We start from the raw sequence: 16,953 nt of genomic DNA, 5'->3' as shown, positions 1-16,953 counted from the left end.
TCTGTTTTGATTTAATGAGTGCTGATGGCACTACTGGGGGAGGGCGGGGGGGATGACTGAGGGAATGACATGACTGACTGTACACTCAGACTGAGGCTGAAGCACTGAGCTAATGATAGAAAGAAAGACTTGCATTTATATAGCGCCTTTCACGACCACCGGACATCTCAAAGCGCTTTACAGCCAATGAAGTACTTTTGGGGTGTAGTCACTGTTGTAATGTGGGAAACACAGCAGCCAATTTGTGCACAGCAAGCTCCCACAAACAGCAATGTGACAATGGCCAGATAATCTGTTTTTTTGTTATGTTGATTGAGGGATAAATATTGGCCAGGACACTGGGATAACTCCCCTGCTCTTCTTGGCAATAGTGCCATGGGATCTTTTATGTCCACTTGAGAGAGCAGACGGGGCCTCGGTTTAACGTCTCATCCGACAGTGCAGCACTCCCTCAGTACCGCACTCCCTCAGTACCGCCCCTCCGACAGTGCTGTGCTCCTTCAGTACCGCCCCTCCGACAGTGCAGTGCTCCCTCAGTACCGCCCCTCGACAGTGCAGCATTCCCTCAGCACCGTCCCTCCATCAGTGCAGCACTCCCTGAGTACTGCACTGGGAGTGTCAGCCTAGATTTATGAGTTCAACTCCCTGGAGTGGGACTTGAAACCACAACCTTTGGACTCAGAGGCGAGAGTTACCACTGAGCCACAGCTGACACCGTGATGTTGCGGACTGACAGTAATTCAGTGTATTGACACTGTCAGAGTCAGCAAAGGCCCAAAAACAGTTTCCTCAATATCATCGCGACACACCGTTTAATAAAAAGGTTTAAATTAAATCAACGCAAACAACGGATCTGAAGTCGACAATGAGAGGAAGAATGAGCCGGTGGTCTAGACTCACGATTTGCTTGTTGTCCTCCGCAAACGTCGCTTTGACGAACAGAGCCCCGAGGGAAAACCCGAGGGTACCGTCGGTGTCGCTGACACAGGTCTTCCATCGCGTGTTGCATGTCTGGGTGGGGAAAAGACAAGGGTCACGGCAGGTTAGGAGCATTAACAAAGAGTCAGTCATCATATAAGCTGCTGTGTGATGGTCGAATCTCTTCCCCACTCCATTCGCACAGCCGGACGCAGCTTCCCACCGATTACACCCACATTCCCAATGCTTCCGGTCTTTGATATCACCAGCCCAGAGCTGGTACAGTTTAGAACGCATACCTTTCAAAAAGGATATAGAAACCTTGGAATTCAATCAAACCAAGGAAGAATTCTGCCCGCAATGAAATTACACGGAGAAAATTTGTGTTTTTATTAAACTAAAGGTGGAATTAGAAAACATAGAAAATAGAAGCAGTAGTAGGCCATTCGGCCCTTCGAGCCTGCACTGCCATTCAATATGGTCATGGCTGATCCTCTATTTCAACACCATATGCCCGCTTTTTCCTCATACCCCTTGATGTCTTTTGTTTCTAGAAATCTATCTATCTCACCCTTAAATACATTCAGTGATTTGGCCTCCACAGCCTTCTGTGGTAGAGAATTCCACAGGTTCACCACCTTCTGAGTGAAATAATTTCTTCTCATCTCGGTCCTAAATTTCCTACCCCTGTATCCTGAGATTGTGACCCCTTGTTCTAGACTTCGCTGCCAGAGGAAATATCCTCCCCGAGATACGCTTCTCGGAGCCTGGTCACTATGGTTACGATGCAGCCCATAGTAAGGAGAATTGAACGGGATGTGTAACGGCTGTCGATAGCGTGAATTACCCCCGATCAAACGACACACACTGACCCCCAGAGTGGCCCCTCTCGGAATGGCACGCCCTAGTGACCAGAGTGAGATGTCCATTTCCATCACCACCTTTGCCTTGGGCCTTTCTAAATGAGATCGCAATTTAGCACCAAGTCGTTCTCAATAATGGACAGTGTAGTTCTTTGGCTTTTGCCCATTAGAAACTGGTTTGAGACAGTTCAAACTCAGGAGATTTACATAAGGCTGGATTCAAATCTAGAGATGAAAGAAGTTCACAATCAGTCCCAGTAATCCAGTCCCCTTAAAATATAATTTTTTTTTGGCTTTAATTCTTCTTAGGCAGCCCCCCGGAGTCGAGGATGACTTGCTTCCACATTAACATGAGTTCTCAGGTGATTGATGAGACCAATGTGGGATCTACAGTCTCTGTCACAGTTGGGGCTGACGGTGGTTGGAGGAACGGGTGGGTGGGGTGCTTGGTTTGTCGTGCGCTCCTTCCGCTGTTTGTGCTTGGCTTCCGTGTGCTCCCGACGAAGAGACTCGAAGTGTTCTGTGCCTTCCCGGATGCTTTTCCTCCACTTTGAGCGGTCTTGGGCCGGGGATTCCCAAGAGTCGGTGGGGATGTTACATTTTTCCAAGGCGGCTTTGAGGGTGTCCTTGAGGTGTTTTCTCTGCCCTCCTGGGCCTTGCCGTGATGGAGCTTGGAGTAGAGCGCTTGTTTCGCGAGTCTTGTATCAGGCATGCGGACAATGTGGCCCGCCCATCGGAGCTGATCGAGCGTGGTCAATGCCTCGATGCTGGGGATGTTGGCCTGAGCGAGAACACTGACGTTGGTGTGCCAACCTGCCAGTGGATTTGCAGGATTGTGCGGAGGCAACATTGGTGGTACTTCTCCAGTGCTTTGAGGTGCCTGCTGTACACTGGATTTAATATTATGGCTGTGATATATTCTATAATTTATTATTTATCTCACTATGCACAGCTCTGATAGGGGAACTAGAGGGCATAATCTTAGAATAAGGGGCCACCCATTTAAAACTGAGATGAGGAGAAATTTCTTCTCTCAGAGGGTTGTGGATCTGTGGAATTCGCTGCCCCAGAGAGCTGTGGAAGCTGAGACATTGAATAAATTTAAGACAGAAATAGACAGTTTCTTAAACGATAAGGGGATAACGGGTTATGGGGAGCGGGCGGGGAAGTGGAGCTGAGTCCATGATCAGATCAGCCACGATCTTATTGAATGATGGAACAGGCTCGAGGGGCTGTATGGCCTCCTACTCCTGTTCCTATTTCTTATGTTCTTATTTCCAATGCTGTTGTGCCTCAGGACAAAATAAAAGCTATTGTACAGTCAATGTTGTAGTCAGGTTGGCTAGCACGAGACAATATCGTTTACAGATGGATAACATTAATGGGAATGCTTCAGAAAAACCAAGAGGTCGGGATCACTGCCGATGCTTGTAGTGAGCTGAATATTACAGAATTTCTTCCCATTTCAACGAGGCAGTGGTGAGGATACAATGACGTACCTCACCTGGGCTAGGGAATGGTAAACACAATGAACCAGGTCTCAACCTTTCATCACCCCAGTATACACGGTAAGGACAGATTGGGCTCAGCTGTGACGACGATTGAAGAGCCCAGTTACATCGCGTGTCTCGGCTCATATGTGAATGGGCACTTGGATAGCGTGGGACCCAACACTACCCCGAGCCGGTATCATCGGTGGGTCCCAACACTGCCCCGAGCCAGCATCATCGGTGAGTCCCAACACTGCCCCGAGCCAGCATCATCGGTGAGTCCCAACACTGTCCCGAGCCAGCATCATCGGTGGGTCCCAACAGTGCCCCGAGCCAGCATCATCGCTGGGTCCCAATACTGCCCCAAGCCAGCATCATCGGTGGGTCCGAACACTGCCCCGAGTCAGCATCATCGGTGGGTCCTAACACTGCCCCGAGCCAGCATCATTGGTGAGACCCAACACTGCCCCAAGCCAGCATCATCGGTGGGTCCCAACACTGCCCCAAGCCAGCATCATCGGTGGGTCCCAACACTGCCCCGAGTCAGCATCATCGGTGGGTCCCAACACTGCCCCGAGTCAGCATCATCGGTGGGTCCCAACACTGCCCCGAGTCAGCATCATCGGTGGGTCCCAACACTGCCCCGAGTCAGCATCATCGGTGGGTCCTAACACTGCCCCGAGCCAGCATCATCGGTGGGTCCTAACACTGCCCCGAGCCAGCATCATTGGTGAGACCCAACACTGCCCCGAGTCAGCATCATCGGTGGGTCCTAACACTGCCCCGAGCCAGCATCATCGGTGGGTCCTAACACTGCCCCGAGCCAGCATCATCGGTGCGTCCCAACATTGCCCCGAGCCAGCATCATCGGTGGGTCCCAACAGTGCCCCGAGCCAGCATCATCGGTGGGTCTCAACACTGCCCCGAGCCAGCATCATCGGTGAGACCCAACACTGCCTCGAGCTAGCATCATCGGTGGGTCCCAACACTGCCCCGAGCCAGCATCATCGGTGGGTCCCAACAGTGCCCCGAGCCAGCATCATCGGTGGGTCTCAACACTGCCCCGAGCCAGCATCATCGGTGAGACCCAACACTGCCCCGAGCCAGCATCATCGGTGAGACCCAATACTGCCTCGAGCCAGCATCATCGGTGGGTCCCAACACTGCCTCGAGCCAGCATCATCGGTGAGTCCCAACACTGCCCCGAGTCAGCATCATCGGTGGGTCCTAACACTGCCCCGAGCCAGCATCATCGGTGCGTCCCAACACTGCCCTGAGCCAGCATCATCGTTGAGACCCAACACTGCCCCGAGTCAGCATCATCAGTGCGTCCCAACACTGCCCCGAGCCAGCATCATCGGTGGGTCCGAACACTGCCCCGAGCCAGCATCATCGGTGGGTCCCAACATTGCCCCGAGCCAGCATCATCGGTGGGTCCCAACAGTGCCCCGAGTCAGCATCATCGGTGGGTCCCAACACTGCCCCGAGCCAGCATCATCGGTGGGTCCCAACACTGCTCCGAGCCAGCAGCATCGGTGAGACCCAACACTGCCTCTAGTCGGCATCATCGGTGGGTCCCAATACTGCCCCGAGCCAGCATAATTGGTGAGACCCAACACTACTGGACGGTCTGCACCTGGGCAGGACCGGAACTAATGTCCTAGGGGGAATGTTTGCTAGTGGTGTTGGGAAGGGTTTAAACTAATATGGCAGGGGGATGGGAACCTATGGAGGGAGACAGAGGAAAGTAGAATGAGGGCAGAAGCAAAAGATAGAAAGAAGAAAAGTAAAAGTGGAGGGCAGAGAAACCCAAGCAAAAAGCAAAAAGGACCACATTACAGCAAAATTCTAAAGGAGCAAAGTGTGTTAAAAAGACAAGCCTGAAGACTCTGTGCCTCAATGCTAGGAGTATTCGTAATAAGCGGACAAATTAACTGCGCAGGCAGTAAGTAACGAATATGATGTAATTGGCATCACAGTGACATGGCTCCAGGGCGACCAAGGCTGGGAACTCAACATCCAGGGGTATTCAACATTCAGGAAGGATAGACAGAAAGGAAAAGGAGGTGGGGTGGCGTTGCTGGTTAAAGAGAAAATTAACGCAATAGTAAGGAAGGACATTAGCCTGGATGATGTGGAATCGGTATGGGTGGAGCTACGGAATACCAAAGGGCAGAAAACGCTAGTGGGAGTTGTGTACAGACCACCAAACAGTAGTAGTGAGGTTGGGGATAGCATCAAACAAGAAATTAGGGATGTGTGCAATAAAGGTACAGCAGTTATCATGGGCGACTTTAATCTACATATAGATTGGGCTAACCAAACTGGTAACAATGCAGTGGAGGAGGATTTCCTGGAATGTATTAGGGATGGTTTTCTTGACCAATATGTCGAGGAACCAACTCGAGGGCTGGCCATCCTTGACTGGGTGATGTGCAATGAGAAAGGACTAATTAGCGATCTTGTTGTGCGAGGCCCCTTGGGTAAGAGTGACCTTAATATGGTAGAATTCTTTATTAAGATGGAGAGTGACACAGTTAATTCAGAAACTAGGGTCCTGAACTTAAGGAAAGGTAACTTCGATGGTATGAGACGTGAATTGGCTAGAATAGACTGGCGAATTATACTTAAAGGGTTGACGGTGGATAGGCAATGGCAAATATTTAAAGATCACATGGATGAACTTCAACAATTGTACATCATTGTCTGGAGTAAAAAATAAAACGAGGAAGGTGGCTCAACCGTGGCTAACAAGGGAAATTAAGGATAGTGTTAAATCCAAGGAAGAGGCATATAAATTGGCCAGAAAAAGCAGCAAACCTGAGGACTGGGAGAATTTTATAATTCAGCAGAGGAGGACAAATGGTTTAATTAAGAGGGGGAAAATAGAGTCTGAGAGGAAGCTTGCTGGGAACATAAAAACTGACTGCAAAAGTTTCTATAGATATGTGAAGAGAAAAAGATTAGTGAAGACAAACGTAGGTGAATTTATAATGGGGAATAAAGAAATGGCAGACCAGTTGAACAAATACTTTGGTTCTGTCTTCACGAAGGAAGACACAAATAACCTTCCGGAAATACTAGGGGACCGAGAGTCTAGTGAGAAGGAGGAACTGAAGGAAATCCTTATTAAGCGGGAAATTGTGTTTGGGAAATTGATGGGATTGAAGGCCGATAAATCCCCGGGGCCTGATAGTCTGCATCCCAGAGTACTGAAGCAAGTGGCCATAGAAATAGTGGATGCATTGGTGATCATTTTCCAACAGTCTATCAACTCTGGATCAGTTTCTATGGATTGGAGGGTAGCTAATGTAACCCCACTTTTTAAAAAAAGGAGGGAGAGAGAAAACAGGGAATTATAGACCAGTTAGTCTGACATTGGTAGTGGCGAAAGTGCTGGAATCAATTATTAAAGATGTAATAGCAGCGCATTTGGAAAGCAGTGACAGGATCGGTCCAAGTCAGCATGGATTTATGAAAGGGAAATCATGCTTGACGAATCTTCTAGAATTTTTTGAGGATGTGACTAGTAGAGTGGATAAGGGAGAACCAGTGGATGTGGTGTATTTGGACTTTCAAAAGGCTTTTGACAAGGTCCCACACAAGAGATTAGTGTGCAAAATTAAGACACATGGGATTGGGGGTAATGTATTGACATGGATAGCGAACTGGTTGGCAGACAGGAAGCAAAGAGTGGGAATAAACGGGTCCTTTTCAGAATGGCAGGCAGTGACTAGTGGGGTACTGCAAGGTTCAGTGCTGGGACCCCAGCTATTTACAATATATATTAATGATTTAGACAAAGGAATTGAATGTAATATCTCCAAGTTTGCAGATGACACTAAGCTGGGTGGCGGTGTGAGCTGTGAGGAGGATGCGAAGAGGCTGCAGGGTGACTTGGACAGGTTAGGTGAGTGGACAAATGCAGTATAATGTGGATAAATGTGAGGTTATCCACTTTGGTGGCAAAAACAGGAAGGCAGATTATTATCTGAATGGTGACAGATTAGTAAAAGGGGAGGTGCAACGAGACCTGGGTGTCATGGTACATCAGTCATTGAAAGTAGGCATGCAGGTACAGCAGCCAGTAAAGAAAGCAAATGGCATATTCGCCTTCATAGCGAGAGGATTTGAGTACAGGAGCAGGGAGGTCTTACTGCAGTTGTACAGGGCCTTGGTGAGACCACACCTTGAATATTGTGTGCAGTTTTAGACTCCTAATCTGAGGAAGGACATTCTTGCTATTGAGAGAATGCAGCGAAGGTTCACCAGACTGATTCCCGGGATGGCAGGACTGACATATGAGGAGAGACCGGATCGACTAGGCCTGTATTCACTGGAGTTTAGAAGGATGAGAGGGGATCTCATAGAAACATATAAAATTCTGATGGGACTGGACAGGTTAGATGCAGGAAGAATGTTCACGATGTTGGGGAAGTCCAGAACCAGAGGACATAGTGTAAGGATAAGAAGTAAGCCATTTAGGACTCAGATGAGGAGAAACTTCTTCACTCAGAGAGTTGTTAACCTGTGGAATTCCCTACCGCAGAGAGTTGTTGATGCCAGTTCATTGGATATATTCAAGAGAGAGTTAGATATGGCCCTTACGGCTAAAGGGATCAAGGGGTACGGAGAGAAAGCAGGAAAGGGGTACTGAGGTGAACGATCAGCCATGATCTTATTGAACGATGGTGCAGGCTCGAACGGCCTACCCTGCACCTACTTTCTATGTTTCTACCCCGAGCCAGCATCATCGGTGAGACCCAGCACTGCCTCTAGTCAGCATCATCAGGAGAGGAGGGGAGAAAACCAAGTACTAGAAAGTGGAAGATGATAACTTGTCGAGGGAGCTTGTGCGTTTTATGCAGTCTCTCGATTCCCTTAGGCCATGATCGTATTGAATGGTGGAGCAGGCTCGAGGGGCCCTATGGCCAACTACTGCTCCTATTTATTATGTTCTAAGTGCTGTTGAACTGTGAAGAATCGTCTGTTTGCGCATCTCTGTTTCCTCCCTTCATTAGGAAGAATTATTTAAATTTTGCACCGAGCACCCACATTAGAACTGGTGCCCCCCAGGACCGGGGGAGGTGGGGGGTGGGGGCGGATAATCTGCAACAGTGCTGACGTTGGTGTCTAGGGAGCAGCTGGAGTTGTTACCGAGCGGAACTGTGTGGGAGATGAGGGAACATAAACTGTTTAGATGCCGCAATCCCTGCAGCGATAAACAGTGGATAATAATTCTGCTCCCTTTGAAACTCCAGCTCTGTCAATCCCTCGTACCATTTCCTCTGATAACGCTGTCAAGATTTAAAGGGATCGGGGGGGGCTGGTAAGTTACACTCGCTTGTGCTCCCTGCCCCCACCTCACCAGTTAAGCAAGTGCTGGGATGAGCACGTAAAGGGTTAAGCATCTTGTTTACGATCGCGAAATAGGATTTTTCAGAAATGAAGAAATCATTTGATCTGATTGTTTAGAATGCGGCGTGCCGTGTTGGCTGGTCATTGGCATTTCCGAATGTTTATCTACCAGCACAAACACGAAGCAAATGGGACAACCCGGCCTCTTTCAGCTTCCGGAACCTTGGCACAAAAGTGGTGCCCCGTGAGTCTTTAACCCAGGGGGCAGAGGTCATCGGGTCAGCCGAGATCTGACGGCGGAAGGAGAGATGGCATCCTGCGATTTCAAGGCTCCTGGTCCAAATAGTTACAGCATGTTACTCACATGACTCTTTCAAGGAAGCCTGTGGCCGACTCTCTGATTAACCCGCAGATATTAGCTGCAAATGGCTTTCAATCACATAGCGCAGCCACGCATTAACCCTCTAGCTGCTTGATTTACTCGGACCAAAAACACAGGGTTTGAATTTGCCATTTGTTTAAGAATTTATCGGGAGACGTGTCGTGCTCCTTGTTCTCTTCGTGCTCCCTGTTACAGTCTGATGAAGCATCATAAAACTAAAAGTGGACATACTTGAAAAGGAAAAAAAAATGTGCAGAGCTGTGGGGAAAGGGCGGAGGGAGTGGGACTAATTGATTATCATAAAAAATCTTGAATCTTACACCACAGAGGGAGGCCATTTGGCCTCCCTCTGTGGTGTAAGATTCAAGATTTTTTTACGATTAATCATTTGCAAATCTTTTGCTTTCACCTGATACATAGCTCAGTTGAATCCCTGATATAGCCCCAGAATCAGTCAAAATATTAATGCTAAGAATCTGTGCAAAGACCATCCTTTGTGGTTTCTAAAAGTGTGGAGATATTGAGGCAGTGCCCTCAGCCCCCTGCTCGAGAGACAGAATTCTTATTTGAACAAAAGCCTTGGTGCGTTCGAGAAACATGTCTTACAGTCTAATCAGACAGCATTCCTTTCCTATCGGCTTTGTACATCAGAGCCCTGGATTCAAGCTCTCACCAGAAACGTTTCTATGGAAGAGAACTTGTTTGAATAAAAACATGCAAAGTGGGTTTAAAGCTTTGCCTAATCTTGGTACAGCCTTTATTTTTTGTATTATAGTAAAATTCTCTCATTATTCCCGGGTAACAACACATGCTCAAACTAGCCCACGTTCTACAGTTTCCAAGTGTACAGGAGCTGTCAAAACAGCATAGAGCTGGCATGACGGGGTTCCCGCAATCAGAGGAGGGGGGGGGATTCCTGCAATCGGGGGGGTTCCCGCAGTCAGAGGGGATTCCCGTAATCAGGGTGGGTCTTGCAATCGGGGGGGGGGGGGCTCCCTACGATCTGAGGGTGTAAGCCATGCTAGGCGAGATAGATTCAACCACTTTTTCTTCTTCTCATTGTCTTATGTCTTTGCTTGATATAGGAATCCAGGACTGTGCAGGGCCTGGATTCGGAGGAGTCGAGAGTCAGACTGAAATGCTCAGCGTGTGTCCTTTCCCTGCCATGGGCCCCCGCTATTGCCTCTTCCCTTCCTGCCCAAGTATGGGTGTGTCATGTGTCTCTATTGCTGCTCCCTGTATATCTACATGTGTGCCATGTGCTCCCACTGCTGTTGCCCTCTCTTCCTGTATATATGGGTGTGCAACATGTCAATGCTGCTACAGCCTCTTCTCCCAGTTGCAGCATCACTGTCAGTGCATGTAAACTACACAGGTAGCATAGGTGTTCTCTCATCATCATAGGCAGTCCCTCGAAATCGAGAAAGACTTGCTTCCACTCTAAAAGTGAGTTCTTAGGTGATGGAACAGTCCAATATGGGAATTACAGTCGCTGTCACAGGTGGGACAGATAGTCGTTGAGGGAAAGGGTGGGTGGGACAGGTTTGTCGCACGCTCTTTCCGCTGCCTGCGCTTGGTTTCTGCATGCTCTCGGTGATGAGACTCGAGGTGCTCAGCGCCCTCCCGGATGCTCTTCCTCCACTTAGAGTGGTCTTTGGCCGGGAACTCCCAGGGGTCGGTGGGGATGTTGCACTTTATCAGGGAGGCTTTGAGAGTGTGGCTCATTGTCTACAGGGCTGTAGTGACACCCGCCCTCCTGCATGGCTCAGAGACGTGGACCATGTACAGTAGACACCTCAAATCGCTGGAGAAATACCACCAACGATGTCTCCGCAAGATCCTGCAATCTCCTGGGAGGATAGACGCACCAACGTTAGCGTCCTCGATCAGGACAACCGCATGCAAAGATCGTGATCTATATAAAAAGGATCCAGGAATGGGCACCGTTACTTCAAGTATACATGATCATGTTTTAGTGACGGCTGTAATTTAGTCTACGGCTGGCTTCTTTAAATTTTGTCAGGGTACAAGGGGTTAAAAACAAGCTTCATTTCCAGAAATCACAACCCAGCCTAACTGGATACAATGGTTACATCGTGCACAGTATTTACAGCACAGAAACAGGTCCCTGCCAACATAAGTGGTCAGTCTGTCTCAGACCACGAGGGACGGAGCAAGCCATTCAATTCAAATACAAACATCTTGAGATTTGTTCAAATATTTGATTGGCACGTCAAAAAAAAATTAACAAGTTTGTTACTTAAATAATTAATTAACCCATATTATGAAGGTGCAAAAAAGATTTACTGGAATGCTACCAGAACTGAGAGGTTATTTCCATCAGGAAAAGATGAACAGGCTAGAAAACGGAGGCTGACGGGGTGACTCGATAAGAGATCTTTAAGATAATGGGCTCAATTTTCCCCAATTATCTGCACTTTTTTTTTTGGCATGCACCGTTTTCTTTGGAGTAAATTAAAATCTTCAAGTTTCCCCAAAGTTTCTGCGCCAGCGTAATTCGCTTAGTTACGATTTGTTTAGGCTACGATTTTCTTTACCTCATTGGGCCGTAACCTGCCACCCGCGCCAATTCTGGCCAGCTCCGATTGTTCTTAATACGGCGAATGTGTCCGCTCTGAAAAACCTTCTGGACAGTTAACAAAATCAGCACAGGTAAGAGAATCAGCTCAGAGATCCAGCTCCACGGCCCGGACAGCAGCGGGAGAGAGAGGGGGTAATTATAACCTCTATTATTCTGACTCTAATCCCTTGATTTATCTACAGATTCCTCTTTTATTTACGGGTTCTGTAATACAACTCCATTACTCTAACAATCTCTCTTTTGGCTTTAATCTCTAATGAATCGAATTCACTTTGATATGGGCTTTTGGTCTGGTCTATCCACCCTTTCAGCGTGGGCTAGGTGCGACACCGGGGGTGCGGGGGGGGGGGGCGGGGGGAGGCCTTTCGGCCCGGGCTAGGAGTGGCTCCGGGCACCGGCTCCTGGGGGGAAGCTGATGGGAGGGGGGCCTTTCCAATTCAGTTTACAGGATAGACTTTTAGCACAAAGACGTTAATATTTTCATGTTGGTAAGCTGCTGCCTCAAATAGCTGCAATGTGTAAGGTGCTTGTGCAGGTTGCTGTGAGCTGGCCAGAACGTGTTGTATGTTGCACTTTCCAGCCGCAGCCCGCAGTGTGTCCCTTGTTACCCTGGCAACCCGATCTTGTTGCCGCACATCTTAGGCTCCACCCACAGAGCTTAAGGACAATGTGCGCCGGGCCACATTCACAAGTTAAAACCGGGAAACTTTCAACTTTTTTTGGGGCGTAGTGGGGCCTAAATAAAATGGGCGTAACTCTTCAAATACACCAAAAAATGGCATTGGGGAAAATGGAGCCCTTTGAAGGGGTTTGATAGGGTAGACGTAGAGAAGATGTTTTCACTTGCGTGGGAGACCAGAACTAGGGGTCATAAATATAAGATAGCCATCAATAATTCTTTACCCAGAGAGTGTCGGGAATGTGGAACTTTCTACACAAGGAGTGGTTGAGGCAAATAGCACAAGTGCATTTAAGGAGAAGCTGGATGAACACATGAGGGAGAAAAGGATAGAATGATACGTTGATGGGGTTGTATGAAGAGGGGTGGGAGGAGGCTCGTGTGGAGCATAAACACCGGCACAGACCTGTTTGGCCGAATGGACAGTTTCTGTGCTGTTAATACCATAGTTATTAACTTGCCTTGTTCAAATTGGCAAGTCTGTTTGAGTCTTCAAACAGAACTGGTCAGGCCAGACAGCTTCAGTCGATGGTGGGAAAAGAAAGGAATGCAGGTATTTAGGAATATTGCTTATATGTGGTGCAGCTGTTGTGAACTATTTATTAATTTTGACTTGAGGAGCTAGCTAGGCTTAATTGCCAGTGTAAAAATGATACTGCTCTATGTATGTTCCTTAACTGTTTAATAAATGTGTTTGGCAGTTAAACTGAAAGTCTAGGGTGTTACTTGTACTGGAGTGTTAATTATATTCAGGGAATGAATTGGGGACTCTCTTCCACTCATATTCTGAGAGGGCTTGACATGGTAGATGCAGAGAGGATGTTTCCCCTTGTGGGGGAATCTAGAACTGGGGGCCATAGTTTCAGAATAAGGGGTCGCCCATTTAGGACGGAGATGAGGAGGAATTTCTTCTCTCTGAGGGTCGTGAATCTTTGGAATTCTCTACCCCAGAGAGCTGTGGAGGCTGGGTCATTGAATATATTTAAGGTGGAGATAAACAGATTTTTGAACGATAAGGGAGTCAAGGCTTATGGGGAGCGGGCGGGGAAGTGGAATTGAGGCCAAGATCAGATCAGCCATGATCTTATTGAATGGCGGAGCAGGCTCGAGGGGCCAAATGGCCTACTCCTGCTCCTATTTCTTATGTTGTTATATTCTTATATATATGGGAGTGTGCTGGGGAAGGGTTACAACTTTATTTTGGCGGCAATGTTCCCATTGTGCTACGTGACCGTGCAGCGATCTGGAGGGCCCGTGCAGGATATTCAACGGCTTTAAAATGTGAAAAAAATGAGCATGCACGATAATTTGAATGGGCAGCTCCTTAAAGGGGTTGTGCACCCAAAAAAAGTTATGGGTAACATTGCTTGGCGGTACACAGTATGTAATGTGTGTCTCTGTGAATAGAGATTTGTAAGCAATTAAAGACTAGGCTCTATTACTCTATTCTTCACCACCTGGCTTCCGACTTTTACATAGGGGTTATCCTGATGCTTTTTGAGGAGGATCACTTAAAAGCACAGGAGGACCAGTAGCTAAAATAAACTGACAACTCTCTGTTCATTCCCTGGACGCACTACAAATTTATCTCGTCATCTGTGAAAGTGAAAACACTTTGGGCCCAAGTTTCCACAAGAAAAAAAACGGGCGCCCCTCCGAGCTGGACGCCCGTTTTTCGCGCCGAAAAAAATCCTCGGTATTCTCCACCGACTTACAAGTCCTGTGGCCCTTGGCGCAGCCAGCACGAGCTGTGGGGGGGGGGGGCGGAGCCAGGTCCCGGCGCTGAAAACAGTGCTGGGACCTCTGCACATGCGCGCTACAGGCGCCGAACTGTGTGGGAGGGGCCCGAAGCACGCAGCCCCTAGCCCTGGCCCAATGGCCTCACTGGGTCTGCGTGAATAAGGCTCCTCCCACCCCCCGCCGACCAGACCCGACACCCGCTCCCCCCCCCCCACCCCCCGCCGACCAGAACCGAGACCCGCTCCCCCCCCCGCAGACCAGACCCGAGACCCGCTCCCCCCCCCCCTGCCCCGACCCAACCCGAGATCCGCTCCCCGCCCCGACACCCGCGACGACCAGACCCGACCCGAGACCCGCTCCCCCACCCCCTACCCGACACCCGCTTCACCACCCCCCCCCCCGACATCCGCTTCCCCCCCCGCCCCCCGACACCCGCTTCTCCCCCCCCCGACCCAACACCCGCTTCCCCCCCCCACCCAACACCCGCTTCTACCCCCGCCCCCACACCCGCTTCTCCTCCCCGCCCCCCCCCCCCGACCCACCACCCGCTTCTCCCCCCCCCCCGACCCAACACCCGCTTCTCCACCCCCCCCGACCCAACACCCGCTTCTCCCCCCCACCCGACCCAACACCCGCTTCTCCCCCCCCCGACCCGACACCCGCTTCACCATCCCCCCCCCCGACACCCGCTTCTCCCCCCCCCCCGACCCAACACCCGTGTCTCCCCCCCCCCGACCCAACACCCGCTTCTCCCCCCCCCGACCCAACACCCGCTTCTCCCCCCCCCCGACCCAACACCCGCTTCTCCCCCCCCCGACACCCGCTTCTCCCCCCCCCCCGACCCAACACCCGCTTCTCTCCCCCCCACCCAACACCCGCTTCTCCCCCCCCCACCCAACACCCGCTTCTCCCCCCCCCCCGACCCTACACCCGCTTCTCCCCCCCCGACCCAACACCCGCTTCTTCCCCCCCCCCCCGACCCAACACCCGCTTCTCCCCACCCCCCCCCCCGACCCAACACCCGCTTCTCCCCCCCCCCGACCCAACACCCGCTTCTTCCCCCCCCCCCGACCCAACACCCGCTTCTCCCCACCCCCCCCCCCGACCCAACACCCGCTTCTCCCCCCCCCCAACACCCGCTTCTCCCCCCCCCAACACCCGCTTCTCCCCTCCCCCCCCCCCGACCCAGCACCCGCTTCTCCCCTCCCCCCGACCCAACACCCGCTTCTCCCCCCCCCGACCCAACACCCGCTTCTCCCCCCCCCCCGACCCAACACCCGCTTCTCCCCCCCCCGACCCAACACCCGCTTCTCCCCTCCCCCCCCCCCGACCCAGCACCCGCTTCTCCCCTCCCCCCGACCCAACACCCGCTTCTCCCCCCACCCCGACCCAACACCCGCTTCTCCCCCCCCCAACCCAACACCCGCTTCTCCACCCCCCCCCGACCCAACACCCGCTTCTCCCCCCCCCGACCCAACACCCGCTTCTCCACCCCCCCCCGACCCAACACCCGCTTCTCCCCCCCCGACCCAACACCCGCTTCTCCCCCCCCCCAACACCCGCTTCTCCACCCCCCAACACCCGCTTCTCCCCCCCCCCAACACCCGCTTCTCCCCCCCCCAACACCCGCTTCTCCCCCCCCCAACACCCGCTTCTCCCCCCCCCAACACCCGCTTCTCCCCCCCCAACACCCGCTTCTCCCCCCCCCAACACCCGCTTCTCCCCCCCCAACACCCGCTTCTCCCCTCCCCCCCCGACCCAACACCCGCTTCTCCCCCCCCCCCAACACCCGCTTCTCCCCTCCCCCCCCCAACACCCGCTTCTCCCCCCCAACACCCGCTTCTCCCCCCCAACACCCGCTTCTCCCCCCCCCCAACACCCGCTTCTCCCCCCCCCAACACCCGCTTCTCCCCCCCCCAACACCCGCTTCTCCCCCCCCCCCAACACCCGCTTCTCCCCCCCCCGACCCAACACCCGCTTCTCCCCCCCCCCGACCCAACACCCGCTTCTCCCCCCCCCCCGACCCAACACCCGCTTCTCCCCCCCCCCCACCCAACACCCGCTTCTCTCCCCCCCCACCCAACACCCGCTTCTCCCCCCCCCACCCAACACCCGCTTCTCCCCCCGCCCACCCGACCCAACACCCGCTTCTCCCCCCCCCCGACCCAACACCCGCTTCTCCCCCCCCCGACCCAACACCCGCTTCTCCCCCCCCCGACTCAACACCCGCTTCTCCCCCCCCCCCGACCCAACACCCGCTTCTCCCCCCCCCCCCGACCCAACACCCGCTTCTCCCCCCCCCGACCCAACACCCGCTTCTCCCCCCCCCCCCCCCGACCCAACACCCGCTTCTCCCCCCCCCGGACCCAACACCCGCTTCTCCCCCCCCCCACACGACCCAACACCCGCTTCTCACCCCTCCCCCGGCCCAACACCCGCTTCTCCCCCCGACCCAACACCCGCTTCTCCCCCCCCCCCGACCCAACACCCGCTTCTCCCCTCCCCCCGACCCAACACCCACTTCTCCCCTCCCCCCCCCCCGACCCAACACCCGCTTCTCCCCTCCCCCCCGACCCAACACCCACTTCTCCCCTCCCCCCCCCGCGACCCAACACCCGCTCCCCGCCCCCCGACACCCGCTCTCCCCCCCGACTGACCCGACCCGACACCCGCTCCCCCCCCCGACTGACCCGACCCGACCTCCTGTTCCCCCCCGCTCTCTCTCTTCCCCGCCCCCCCCCCGCTCTCTCTCTTCCCCGCCCCCCCCCCGCTCTCTCTCTTCCCCGCCCCCCCGCTCTCTCTCTTCCCCGCGCCCCCCCCGCTCTCTCTCTTCCCCGCCCCCCCCCGCTCTCTCTCTTCCCTCACCCCCCCTCCCCCCCCTCCCTCTCTCTCCCCCCCTCTCCCCCTCCCCCCCTCCCCCT

At 52.6% G+C, this 16,953-nt stretch overlaps 1 protein-coding gene across 3 annotated transcripts in view; it reads right to left on the bottom strand.

Annotated features, from left to right (window-relative positions):
- The window catches only part of ece1 (endothelin converting enzyme 1), a 294,825-nt gene that overhangs the window by 45,230 nt on the left and 232,642 nt on the right, over nt 1-16,953 (bottom strand). For all 3 annotated transcript variants that reach the window (XR_011587618.1, XM_070860115.1, XM_070860114.1), the window contains one exon: nt 901-1,011. Coding sequence is in view for 2 of the 3 variants with exons in the window: in XM_070860115.1 (XP_070716216.1) it covers nt 901-1,011 (111 nt within the window). In the remaining variant the exon portion in view is untranslated. The remainder of the gene's footprint in view (nt 1-900; nt 1,012-16,953) is intronic.

The sequence above is a fragment of the Pristiophorus japonicus genome, chromosome 18 (genome assembly GCF_044704955.1).
Source record: "Pristiophorus japonicus isolate sPriJap1 chromosome 18, sPriJap1.hap1, whole genome shotgun sequence".
NCBI classification, from domain to species: Eukaryota; Metazoa; Chordata; class Chondrichthyes; family Pristiophoridae; genus Pristiophorus; species Pristiophorus japonicus.
Note: the sequence above shows the minus strand (reverse complement) of the source record. Positions and strands in the feature narration are given on the sequence as shown.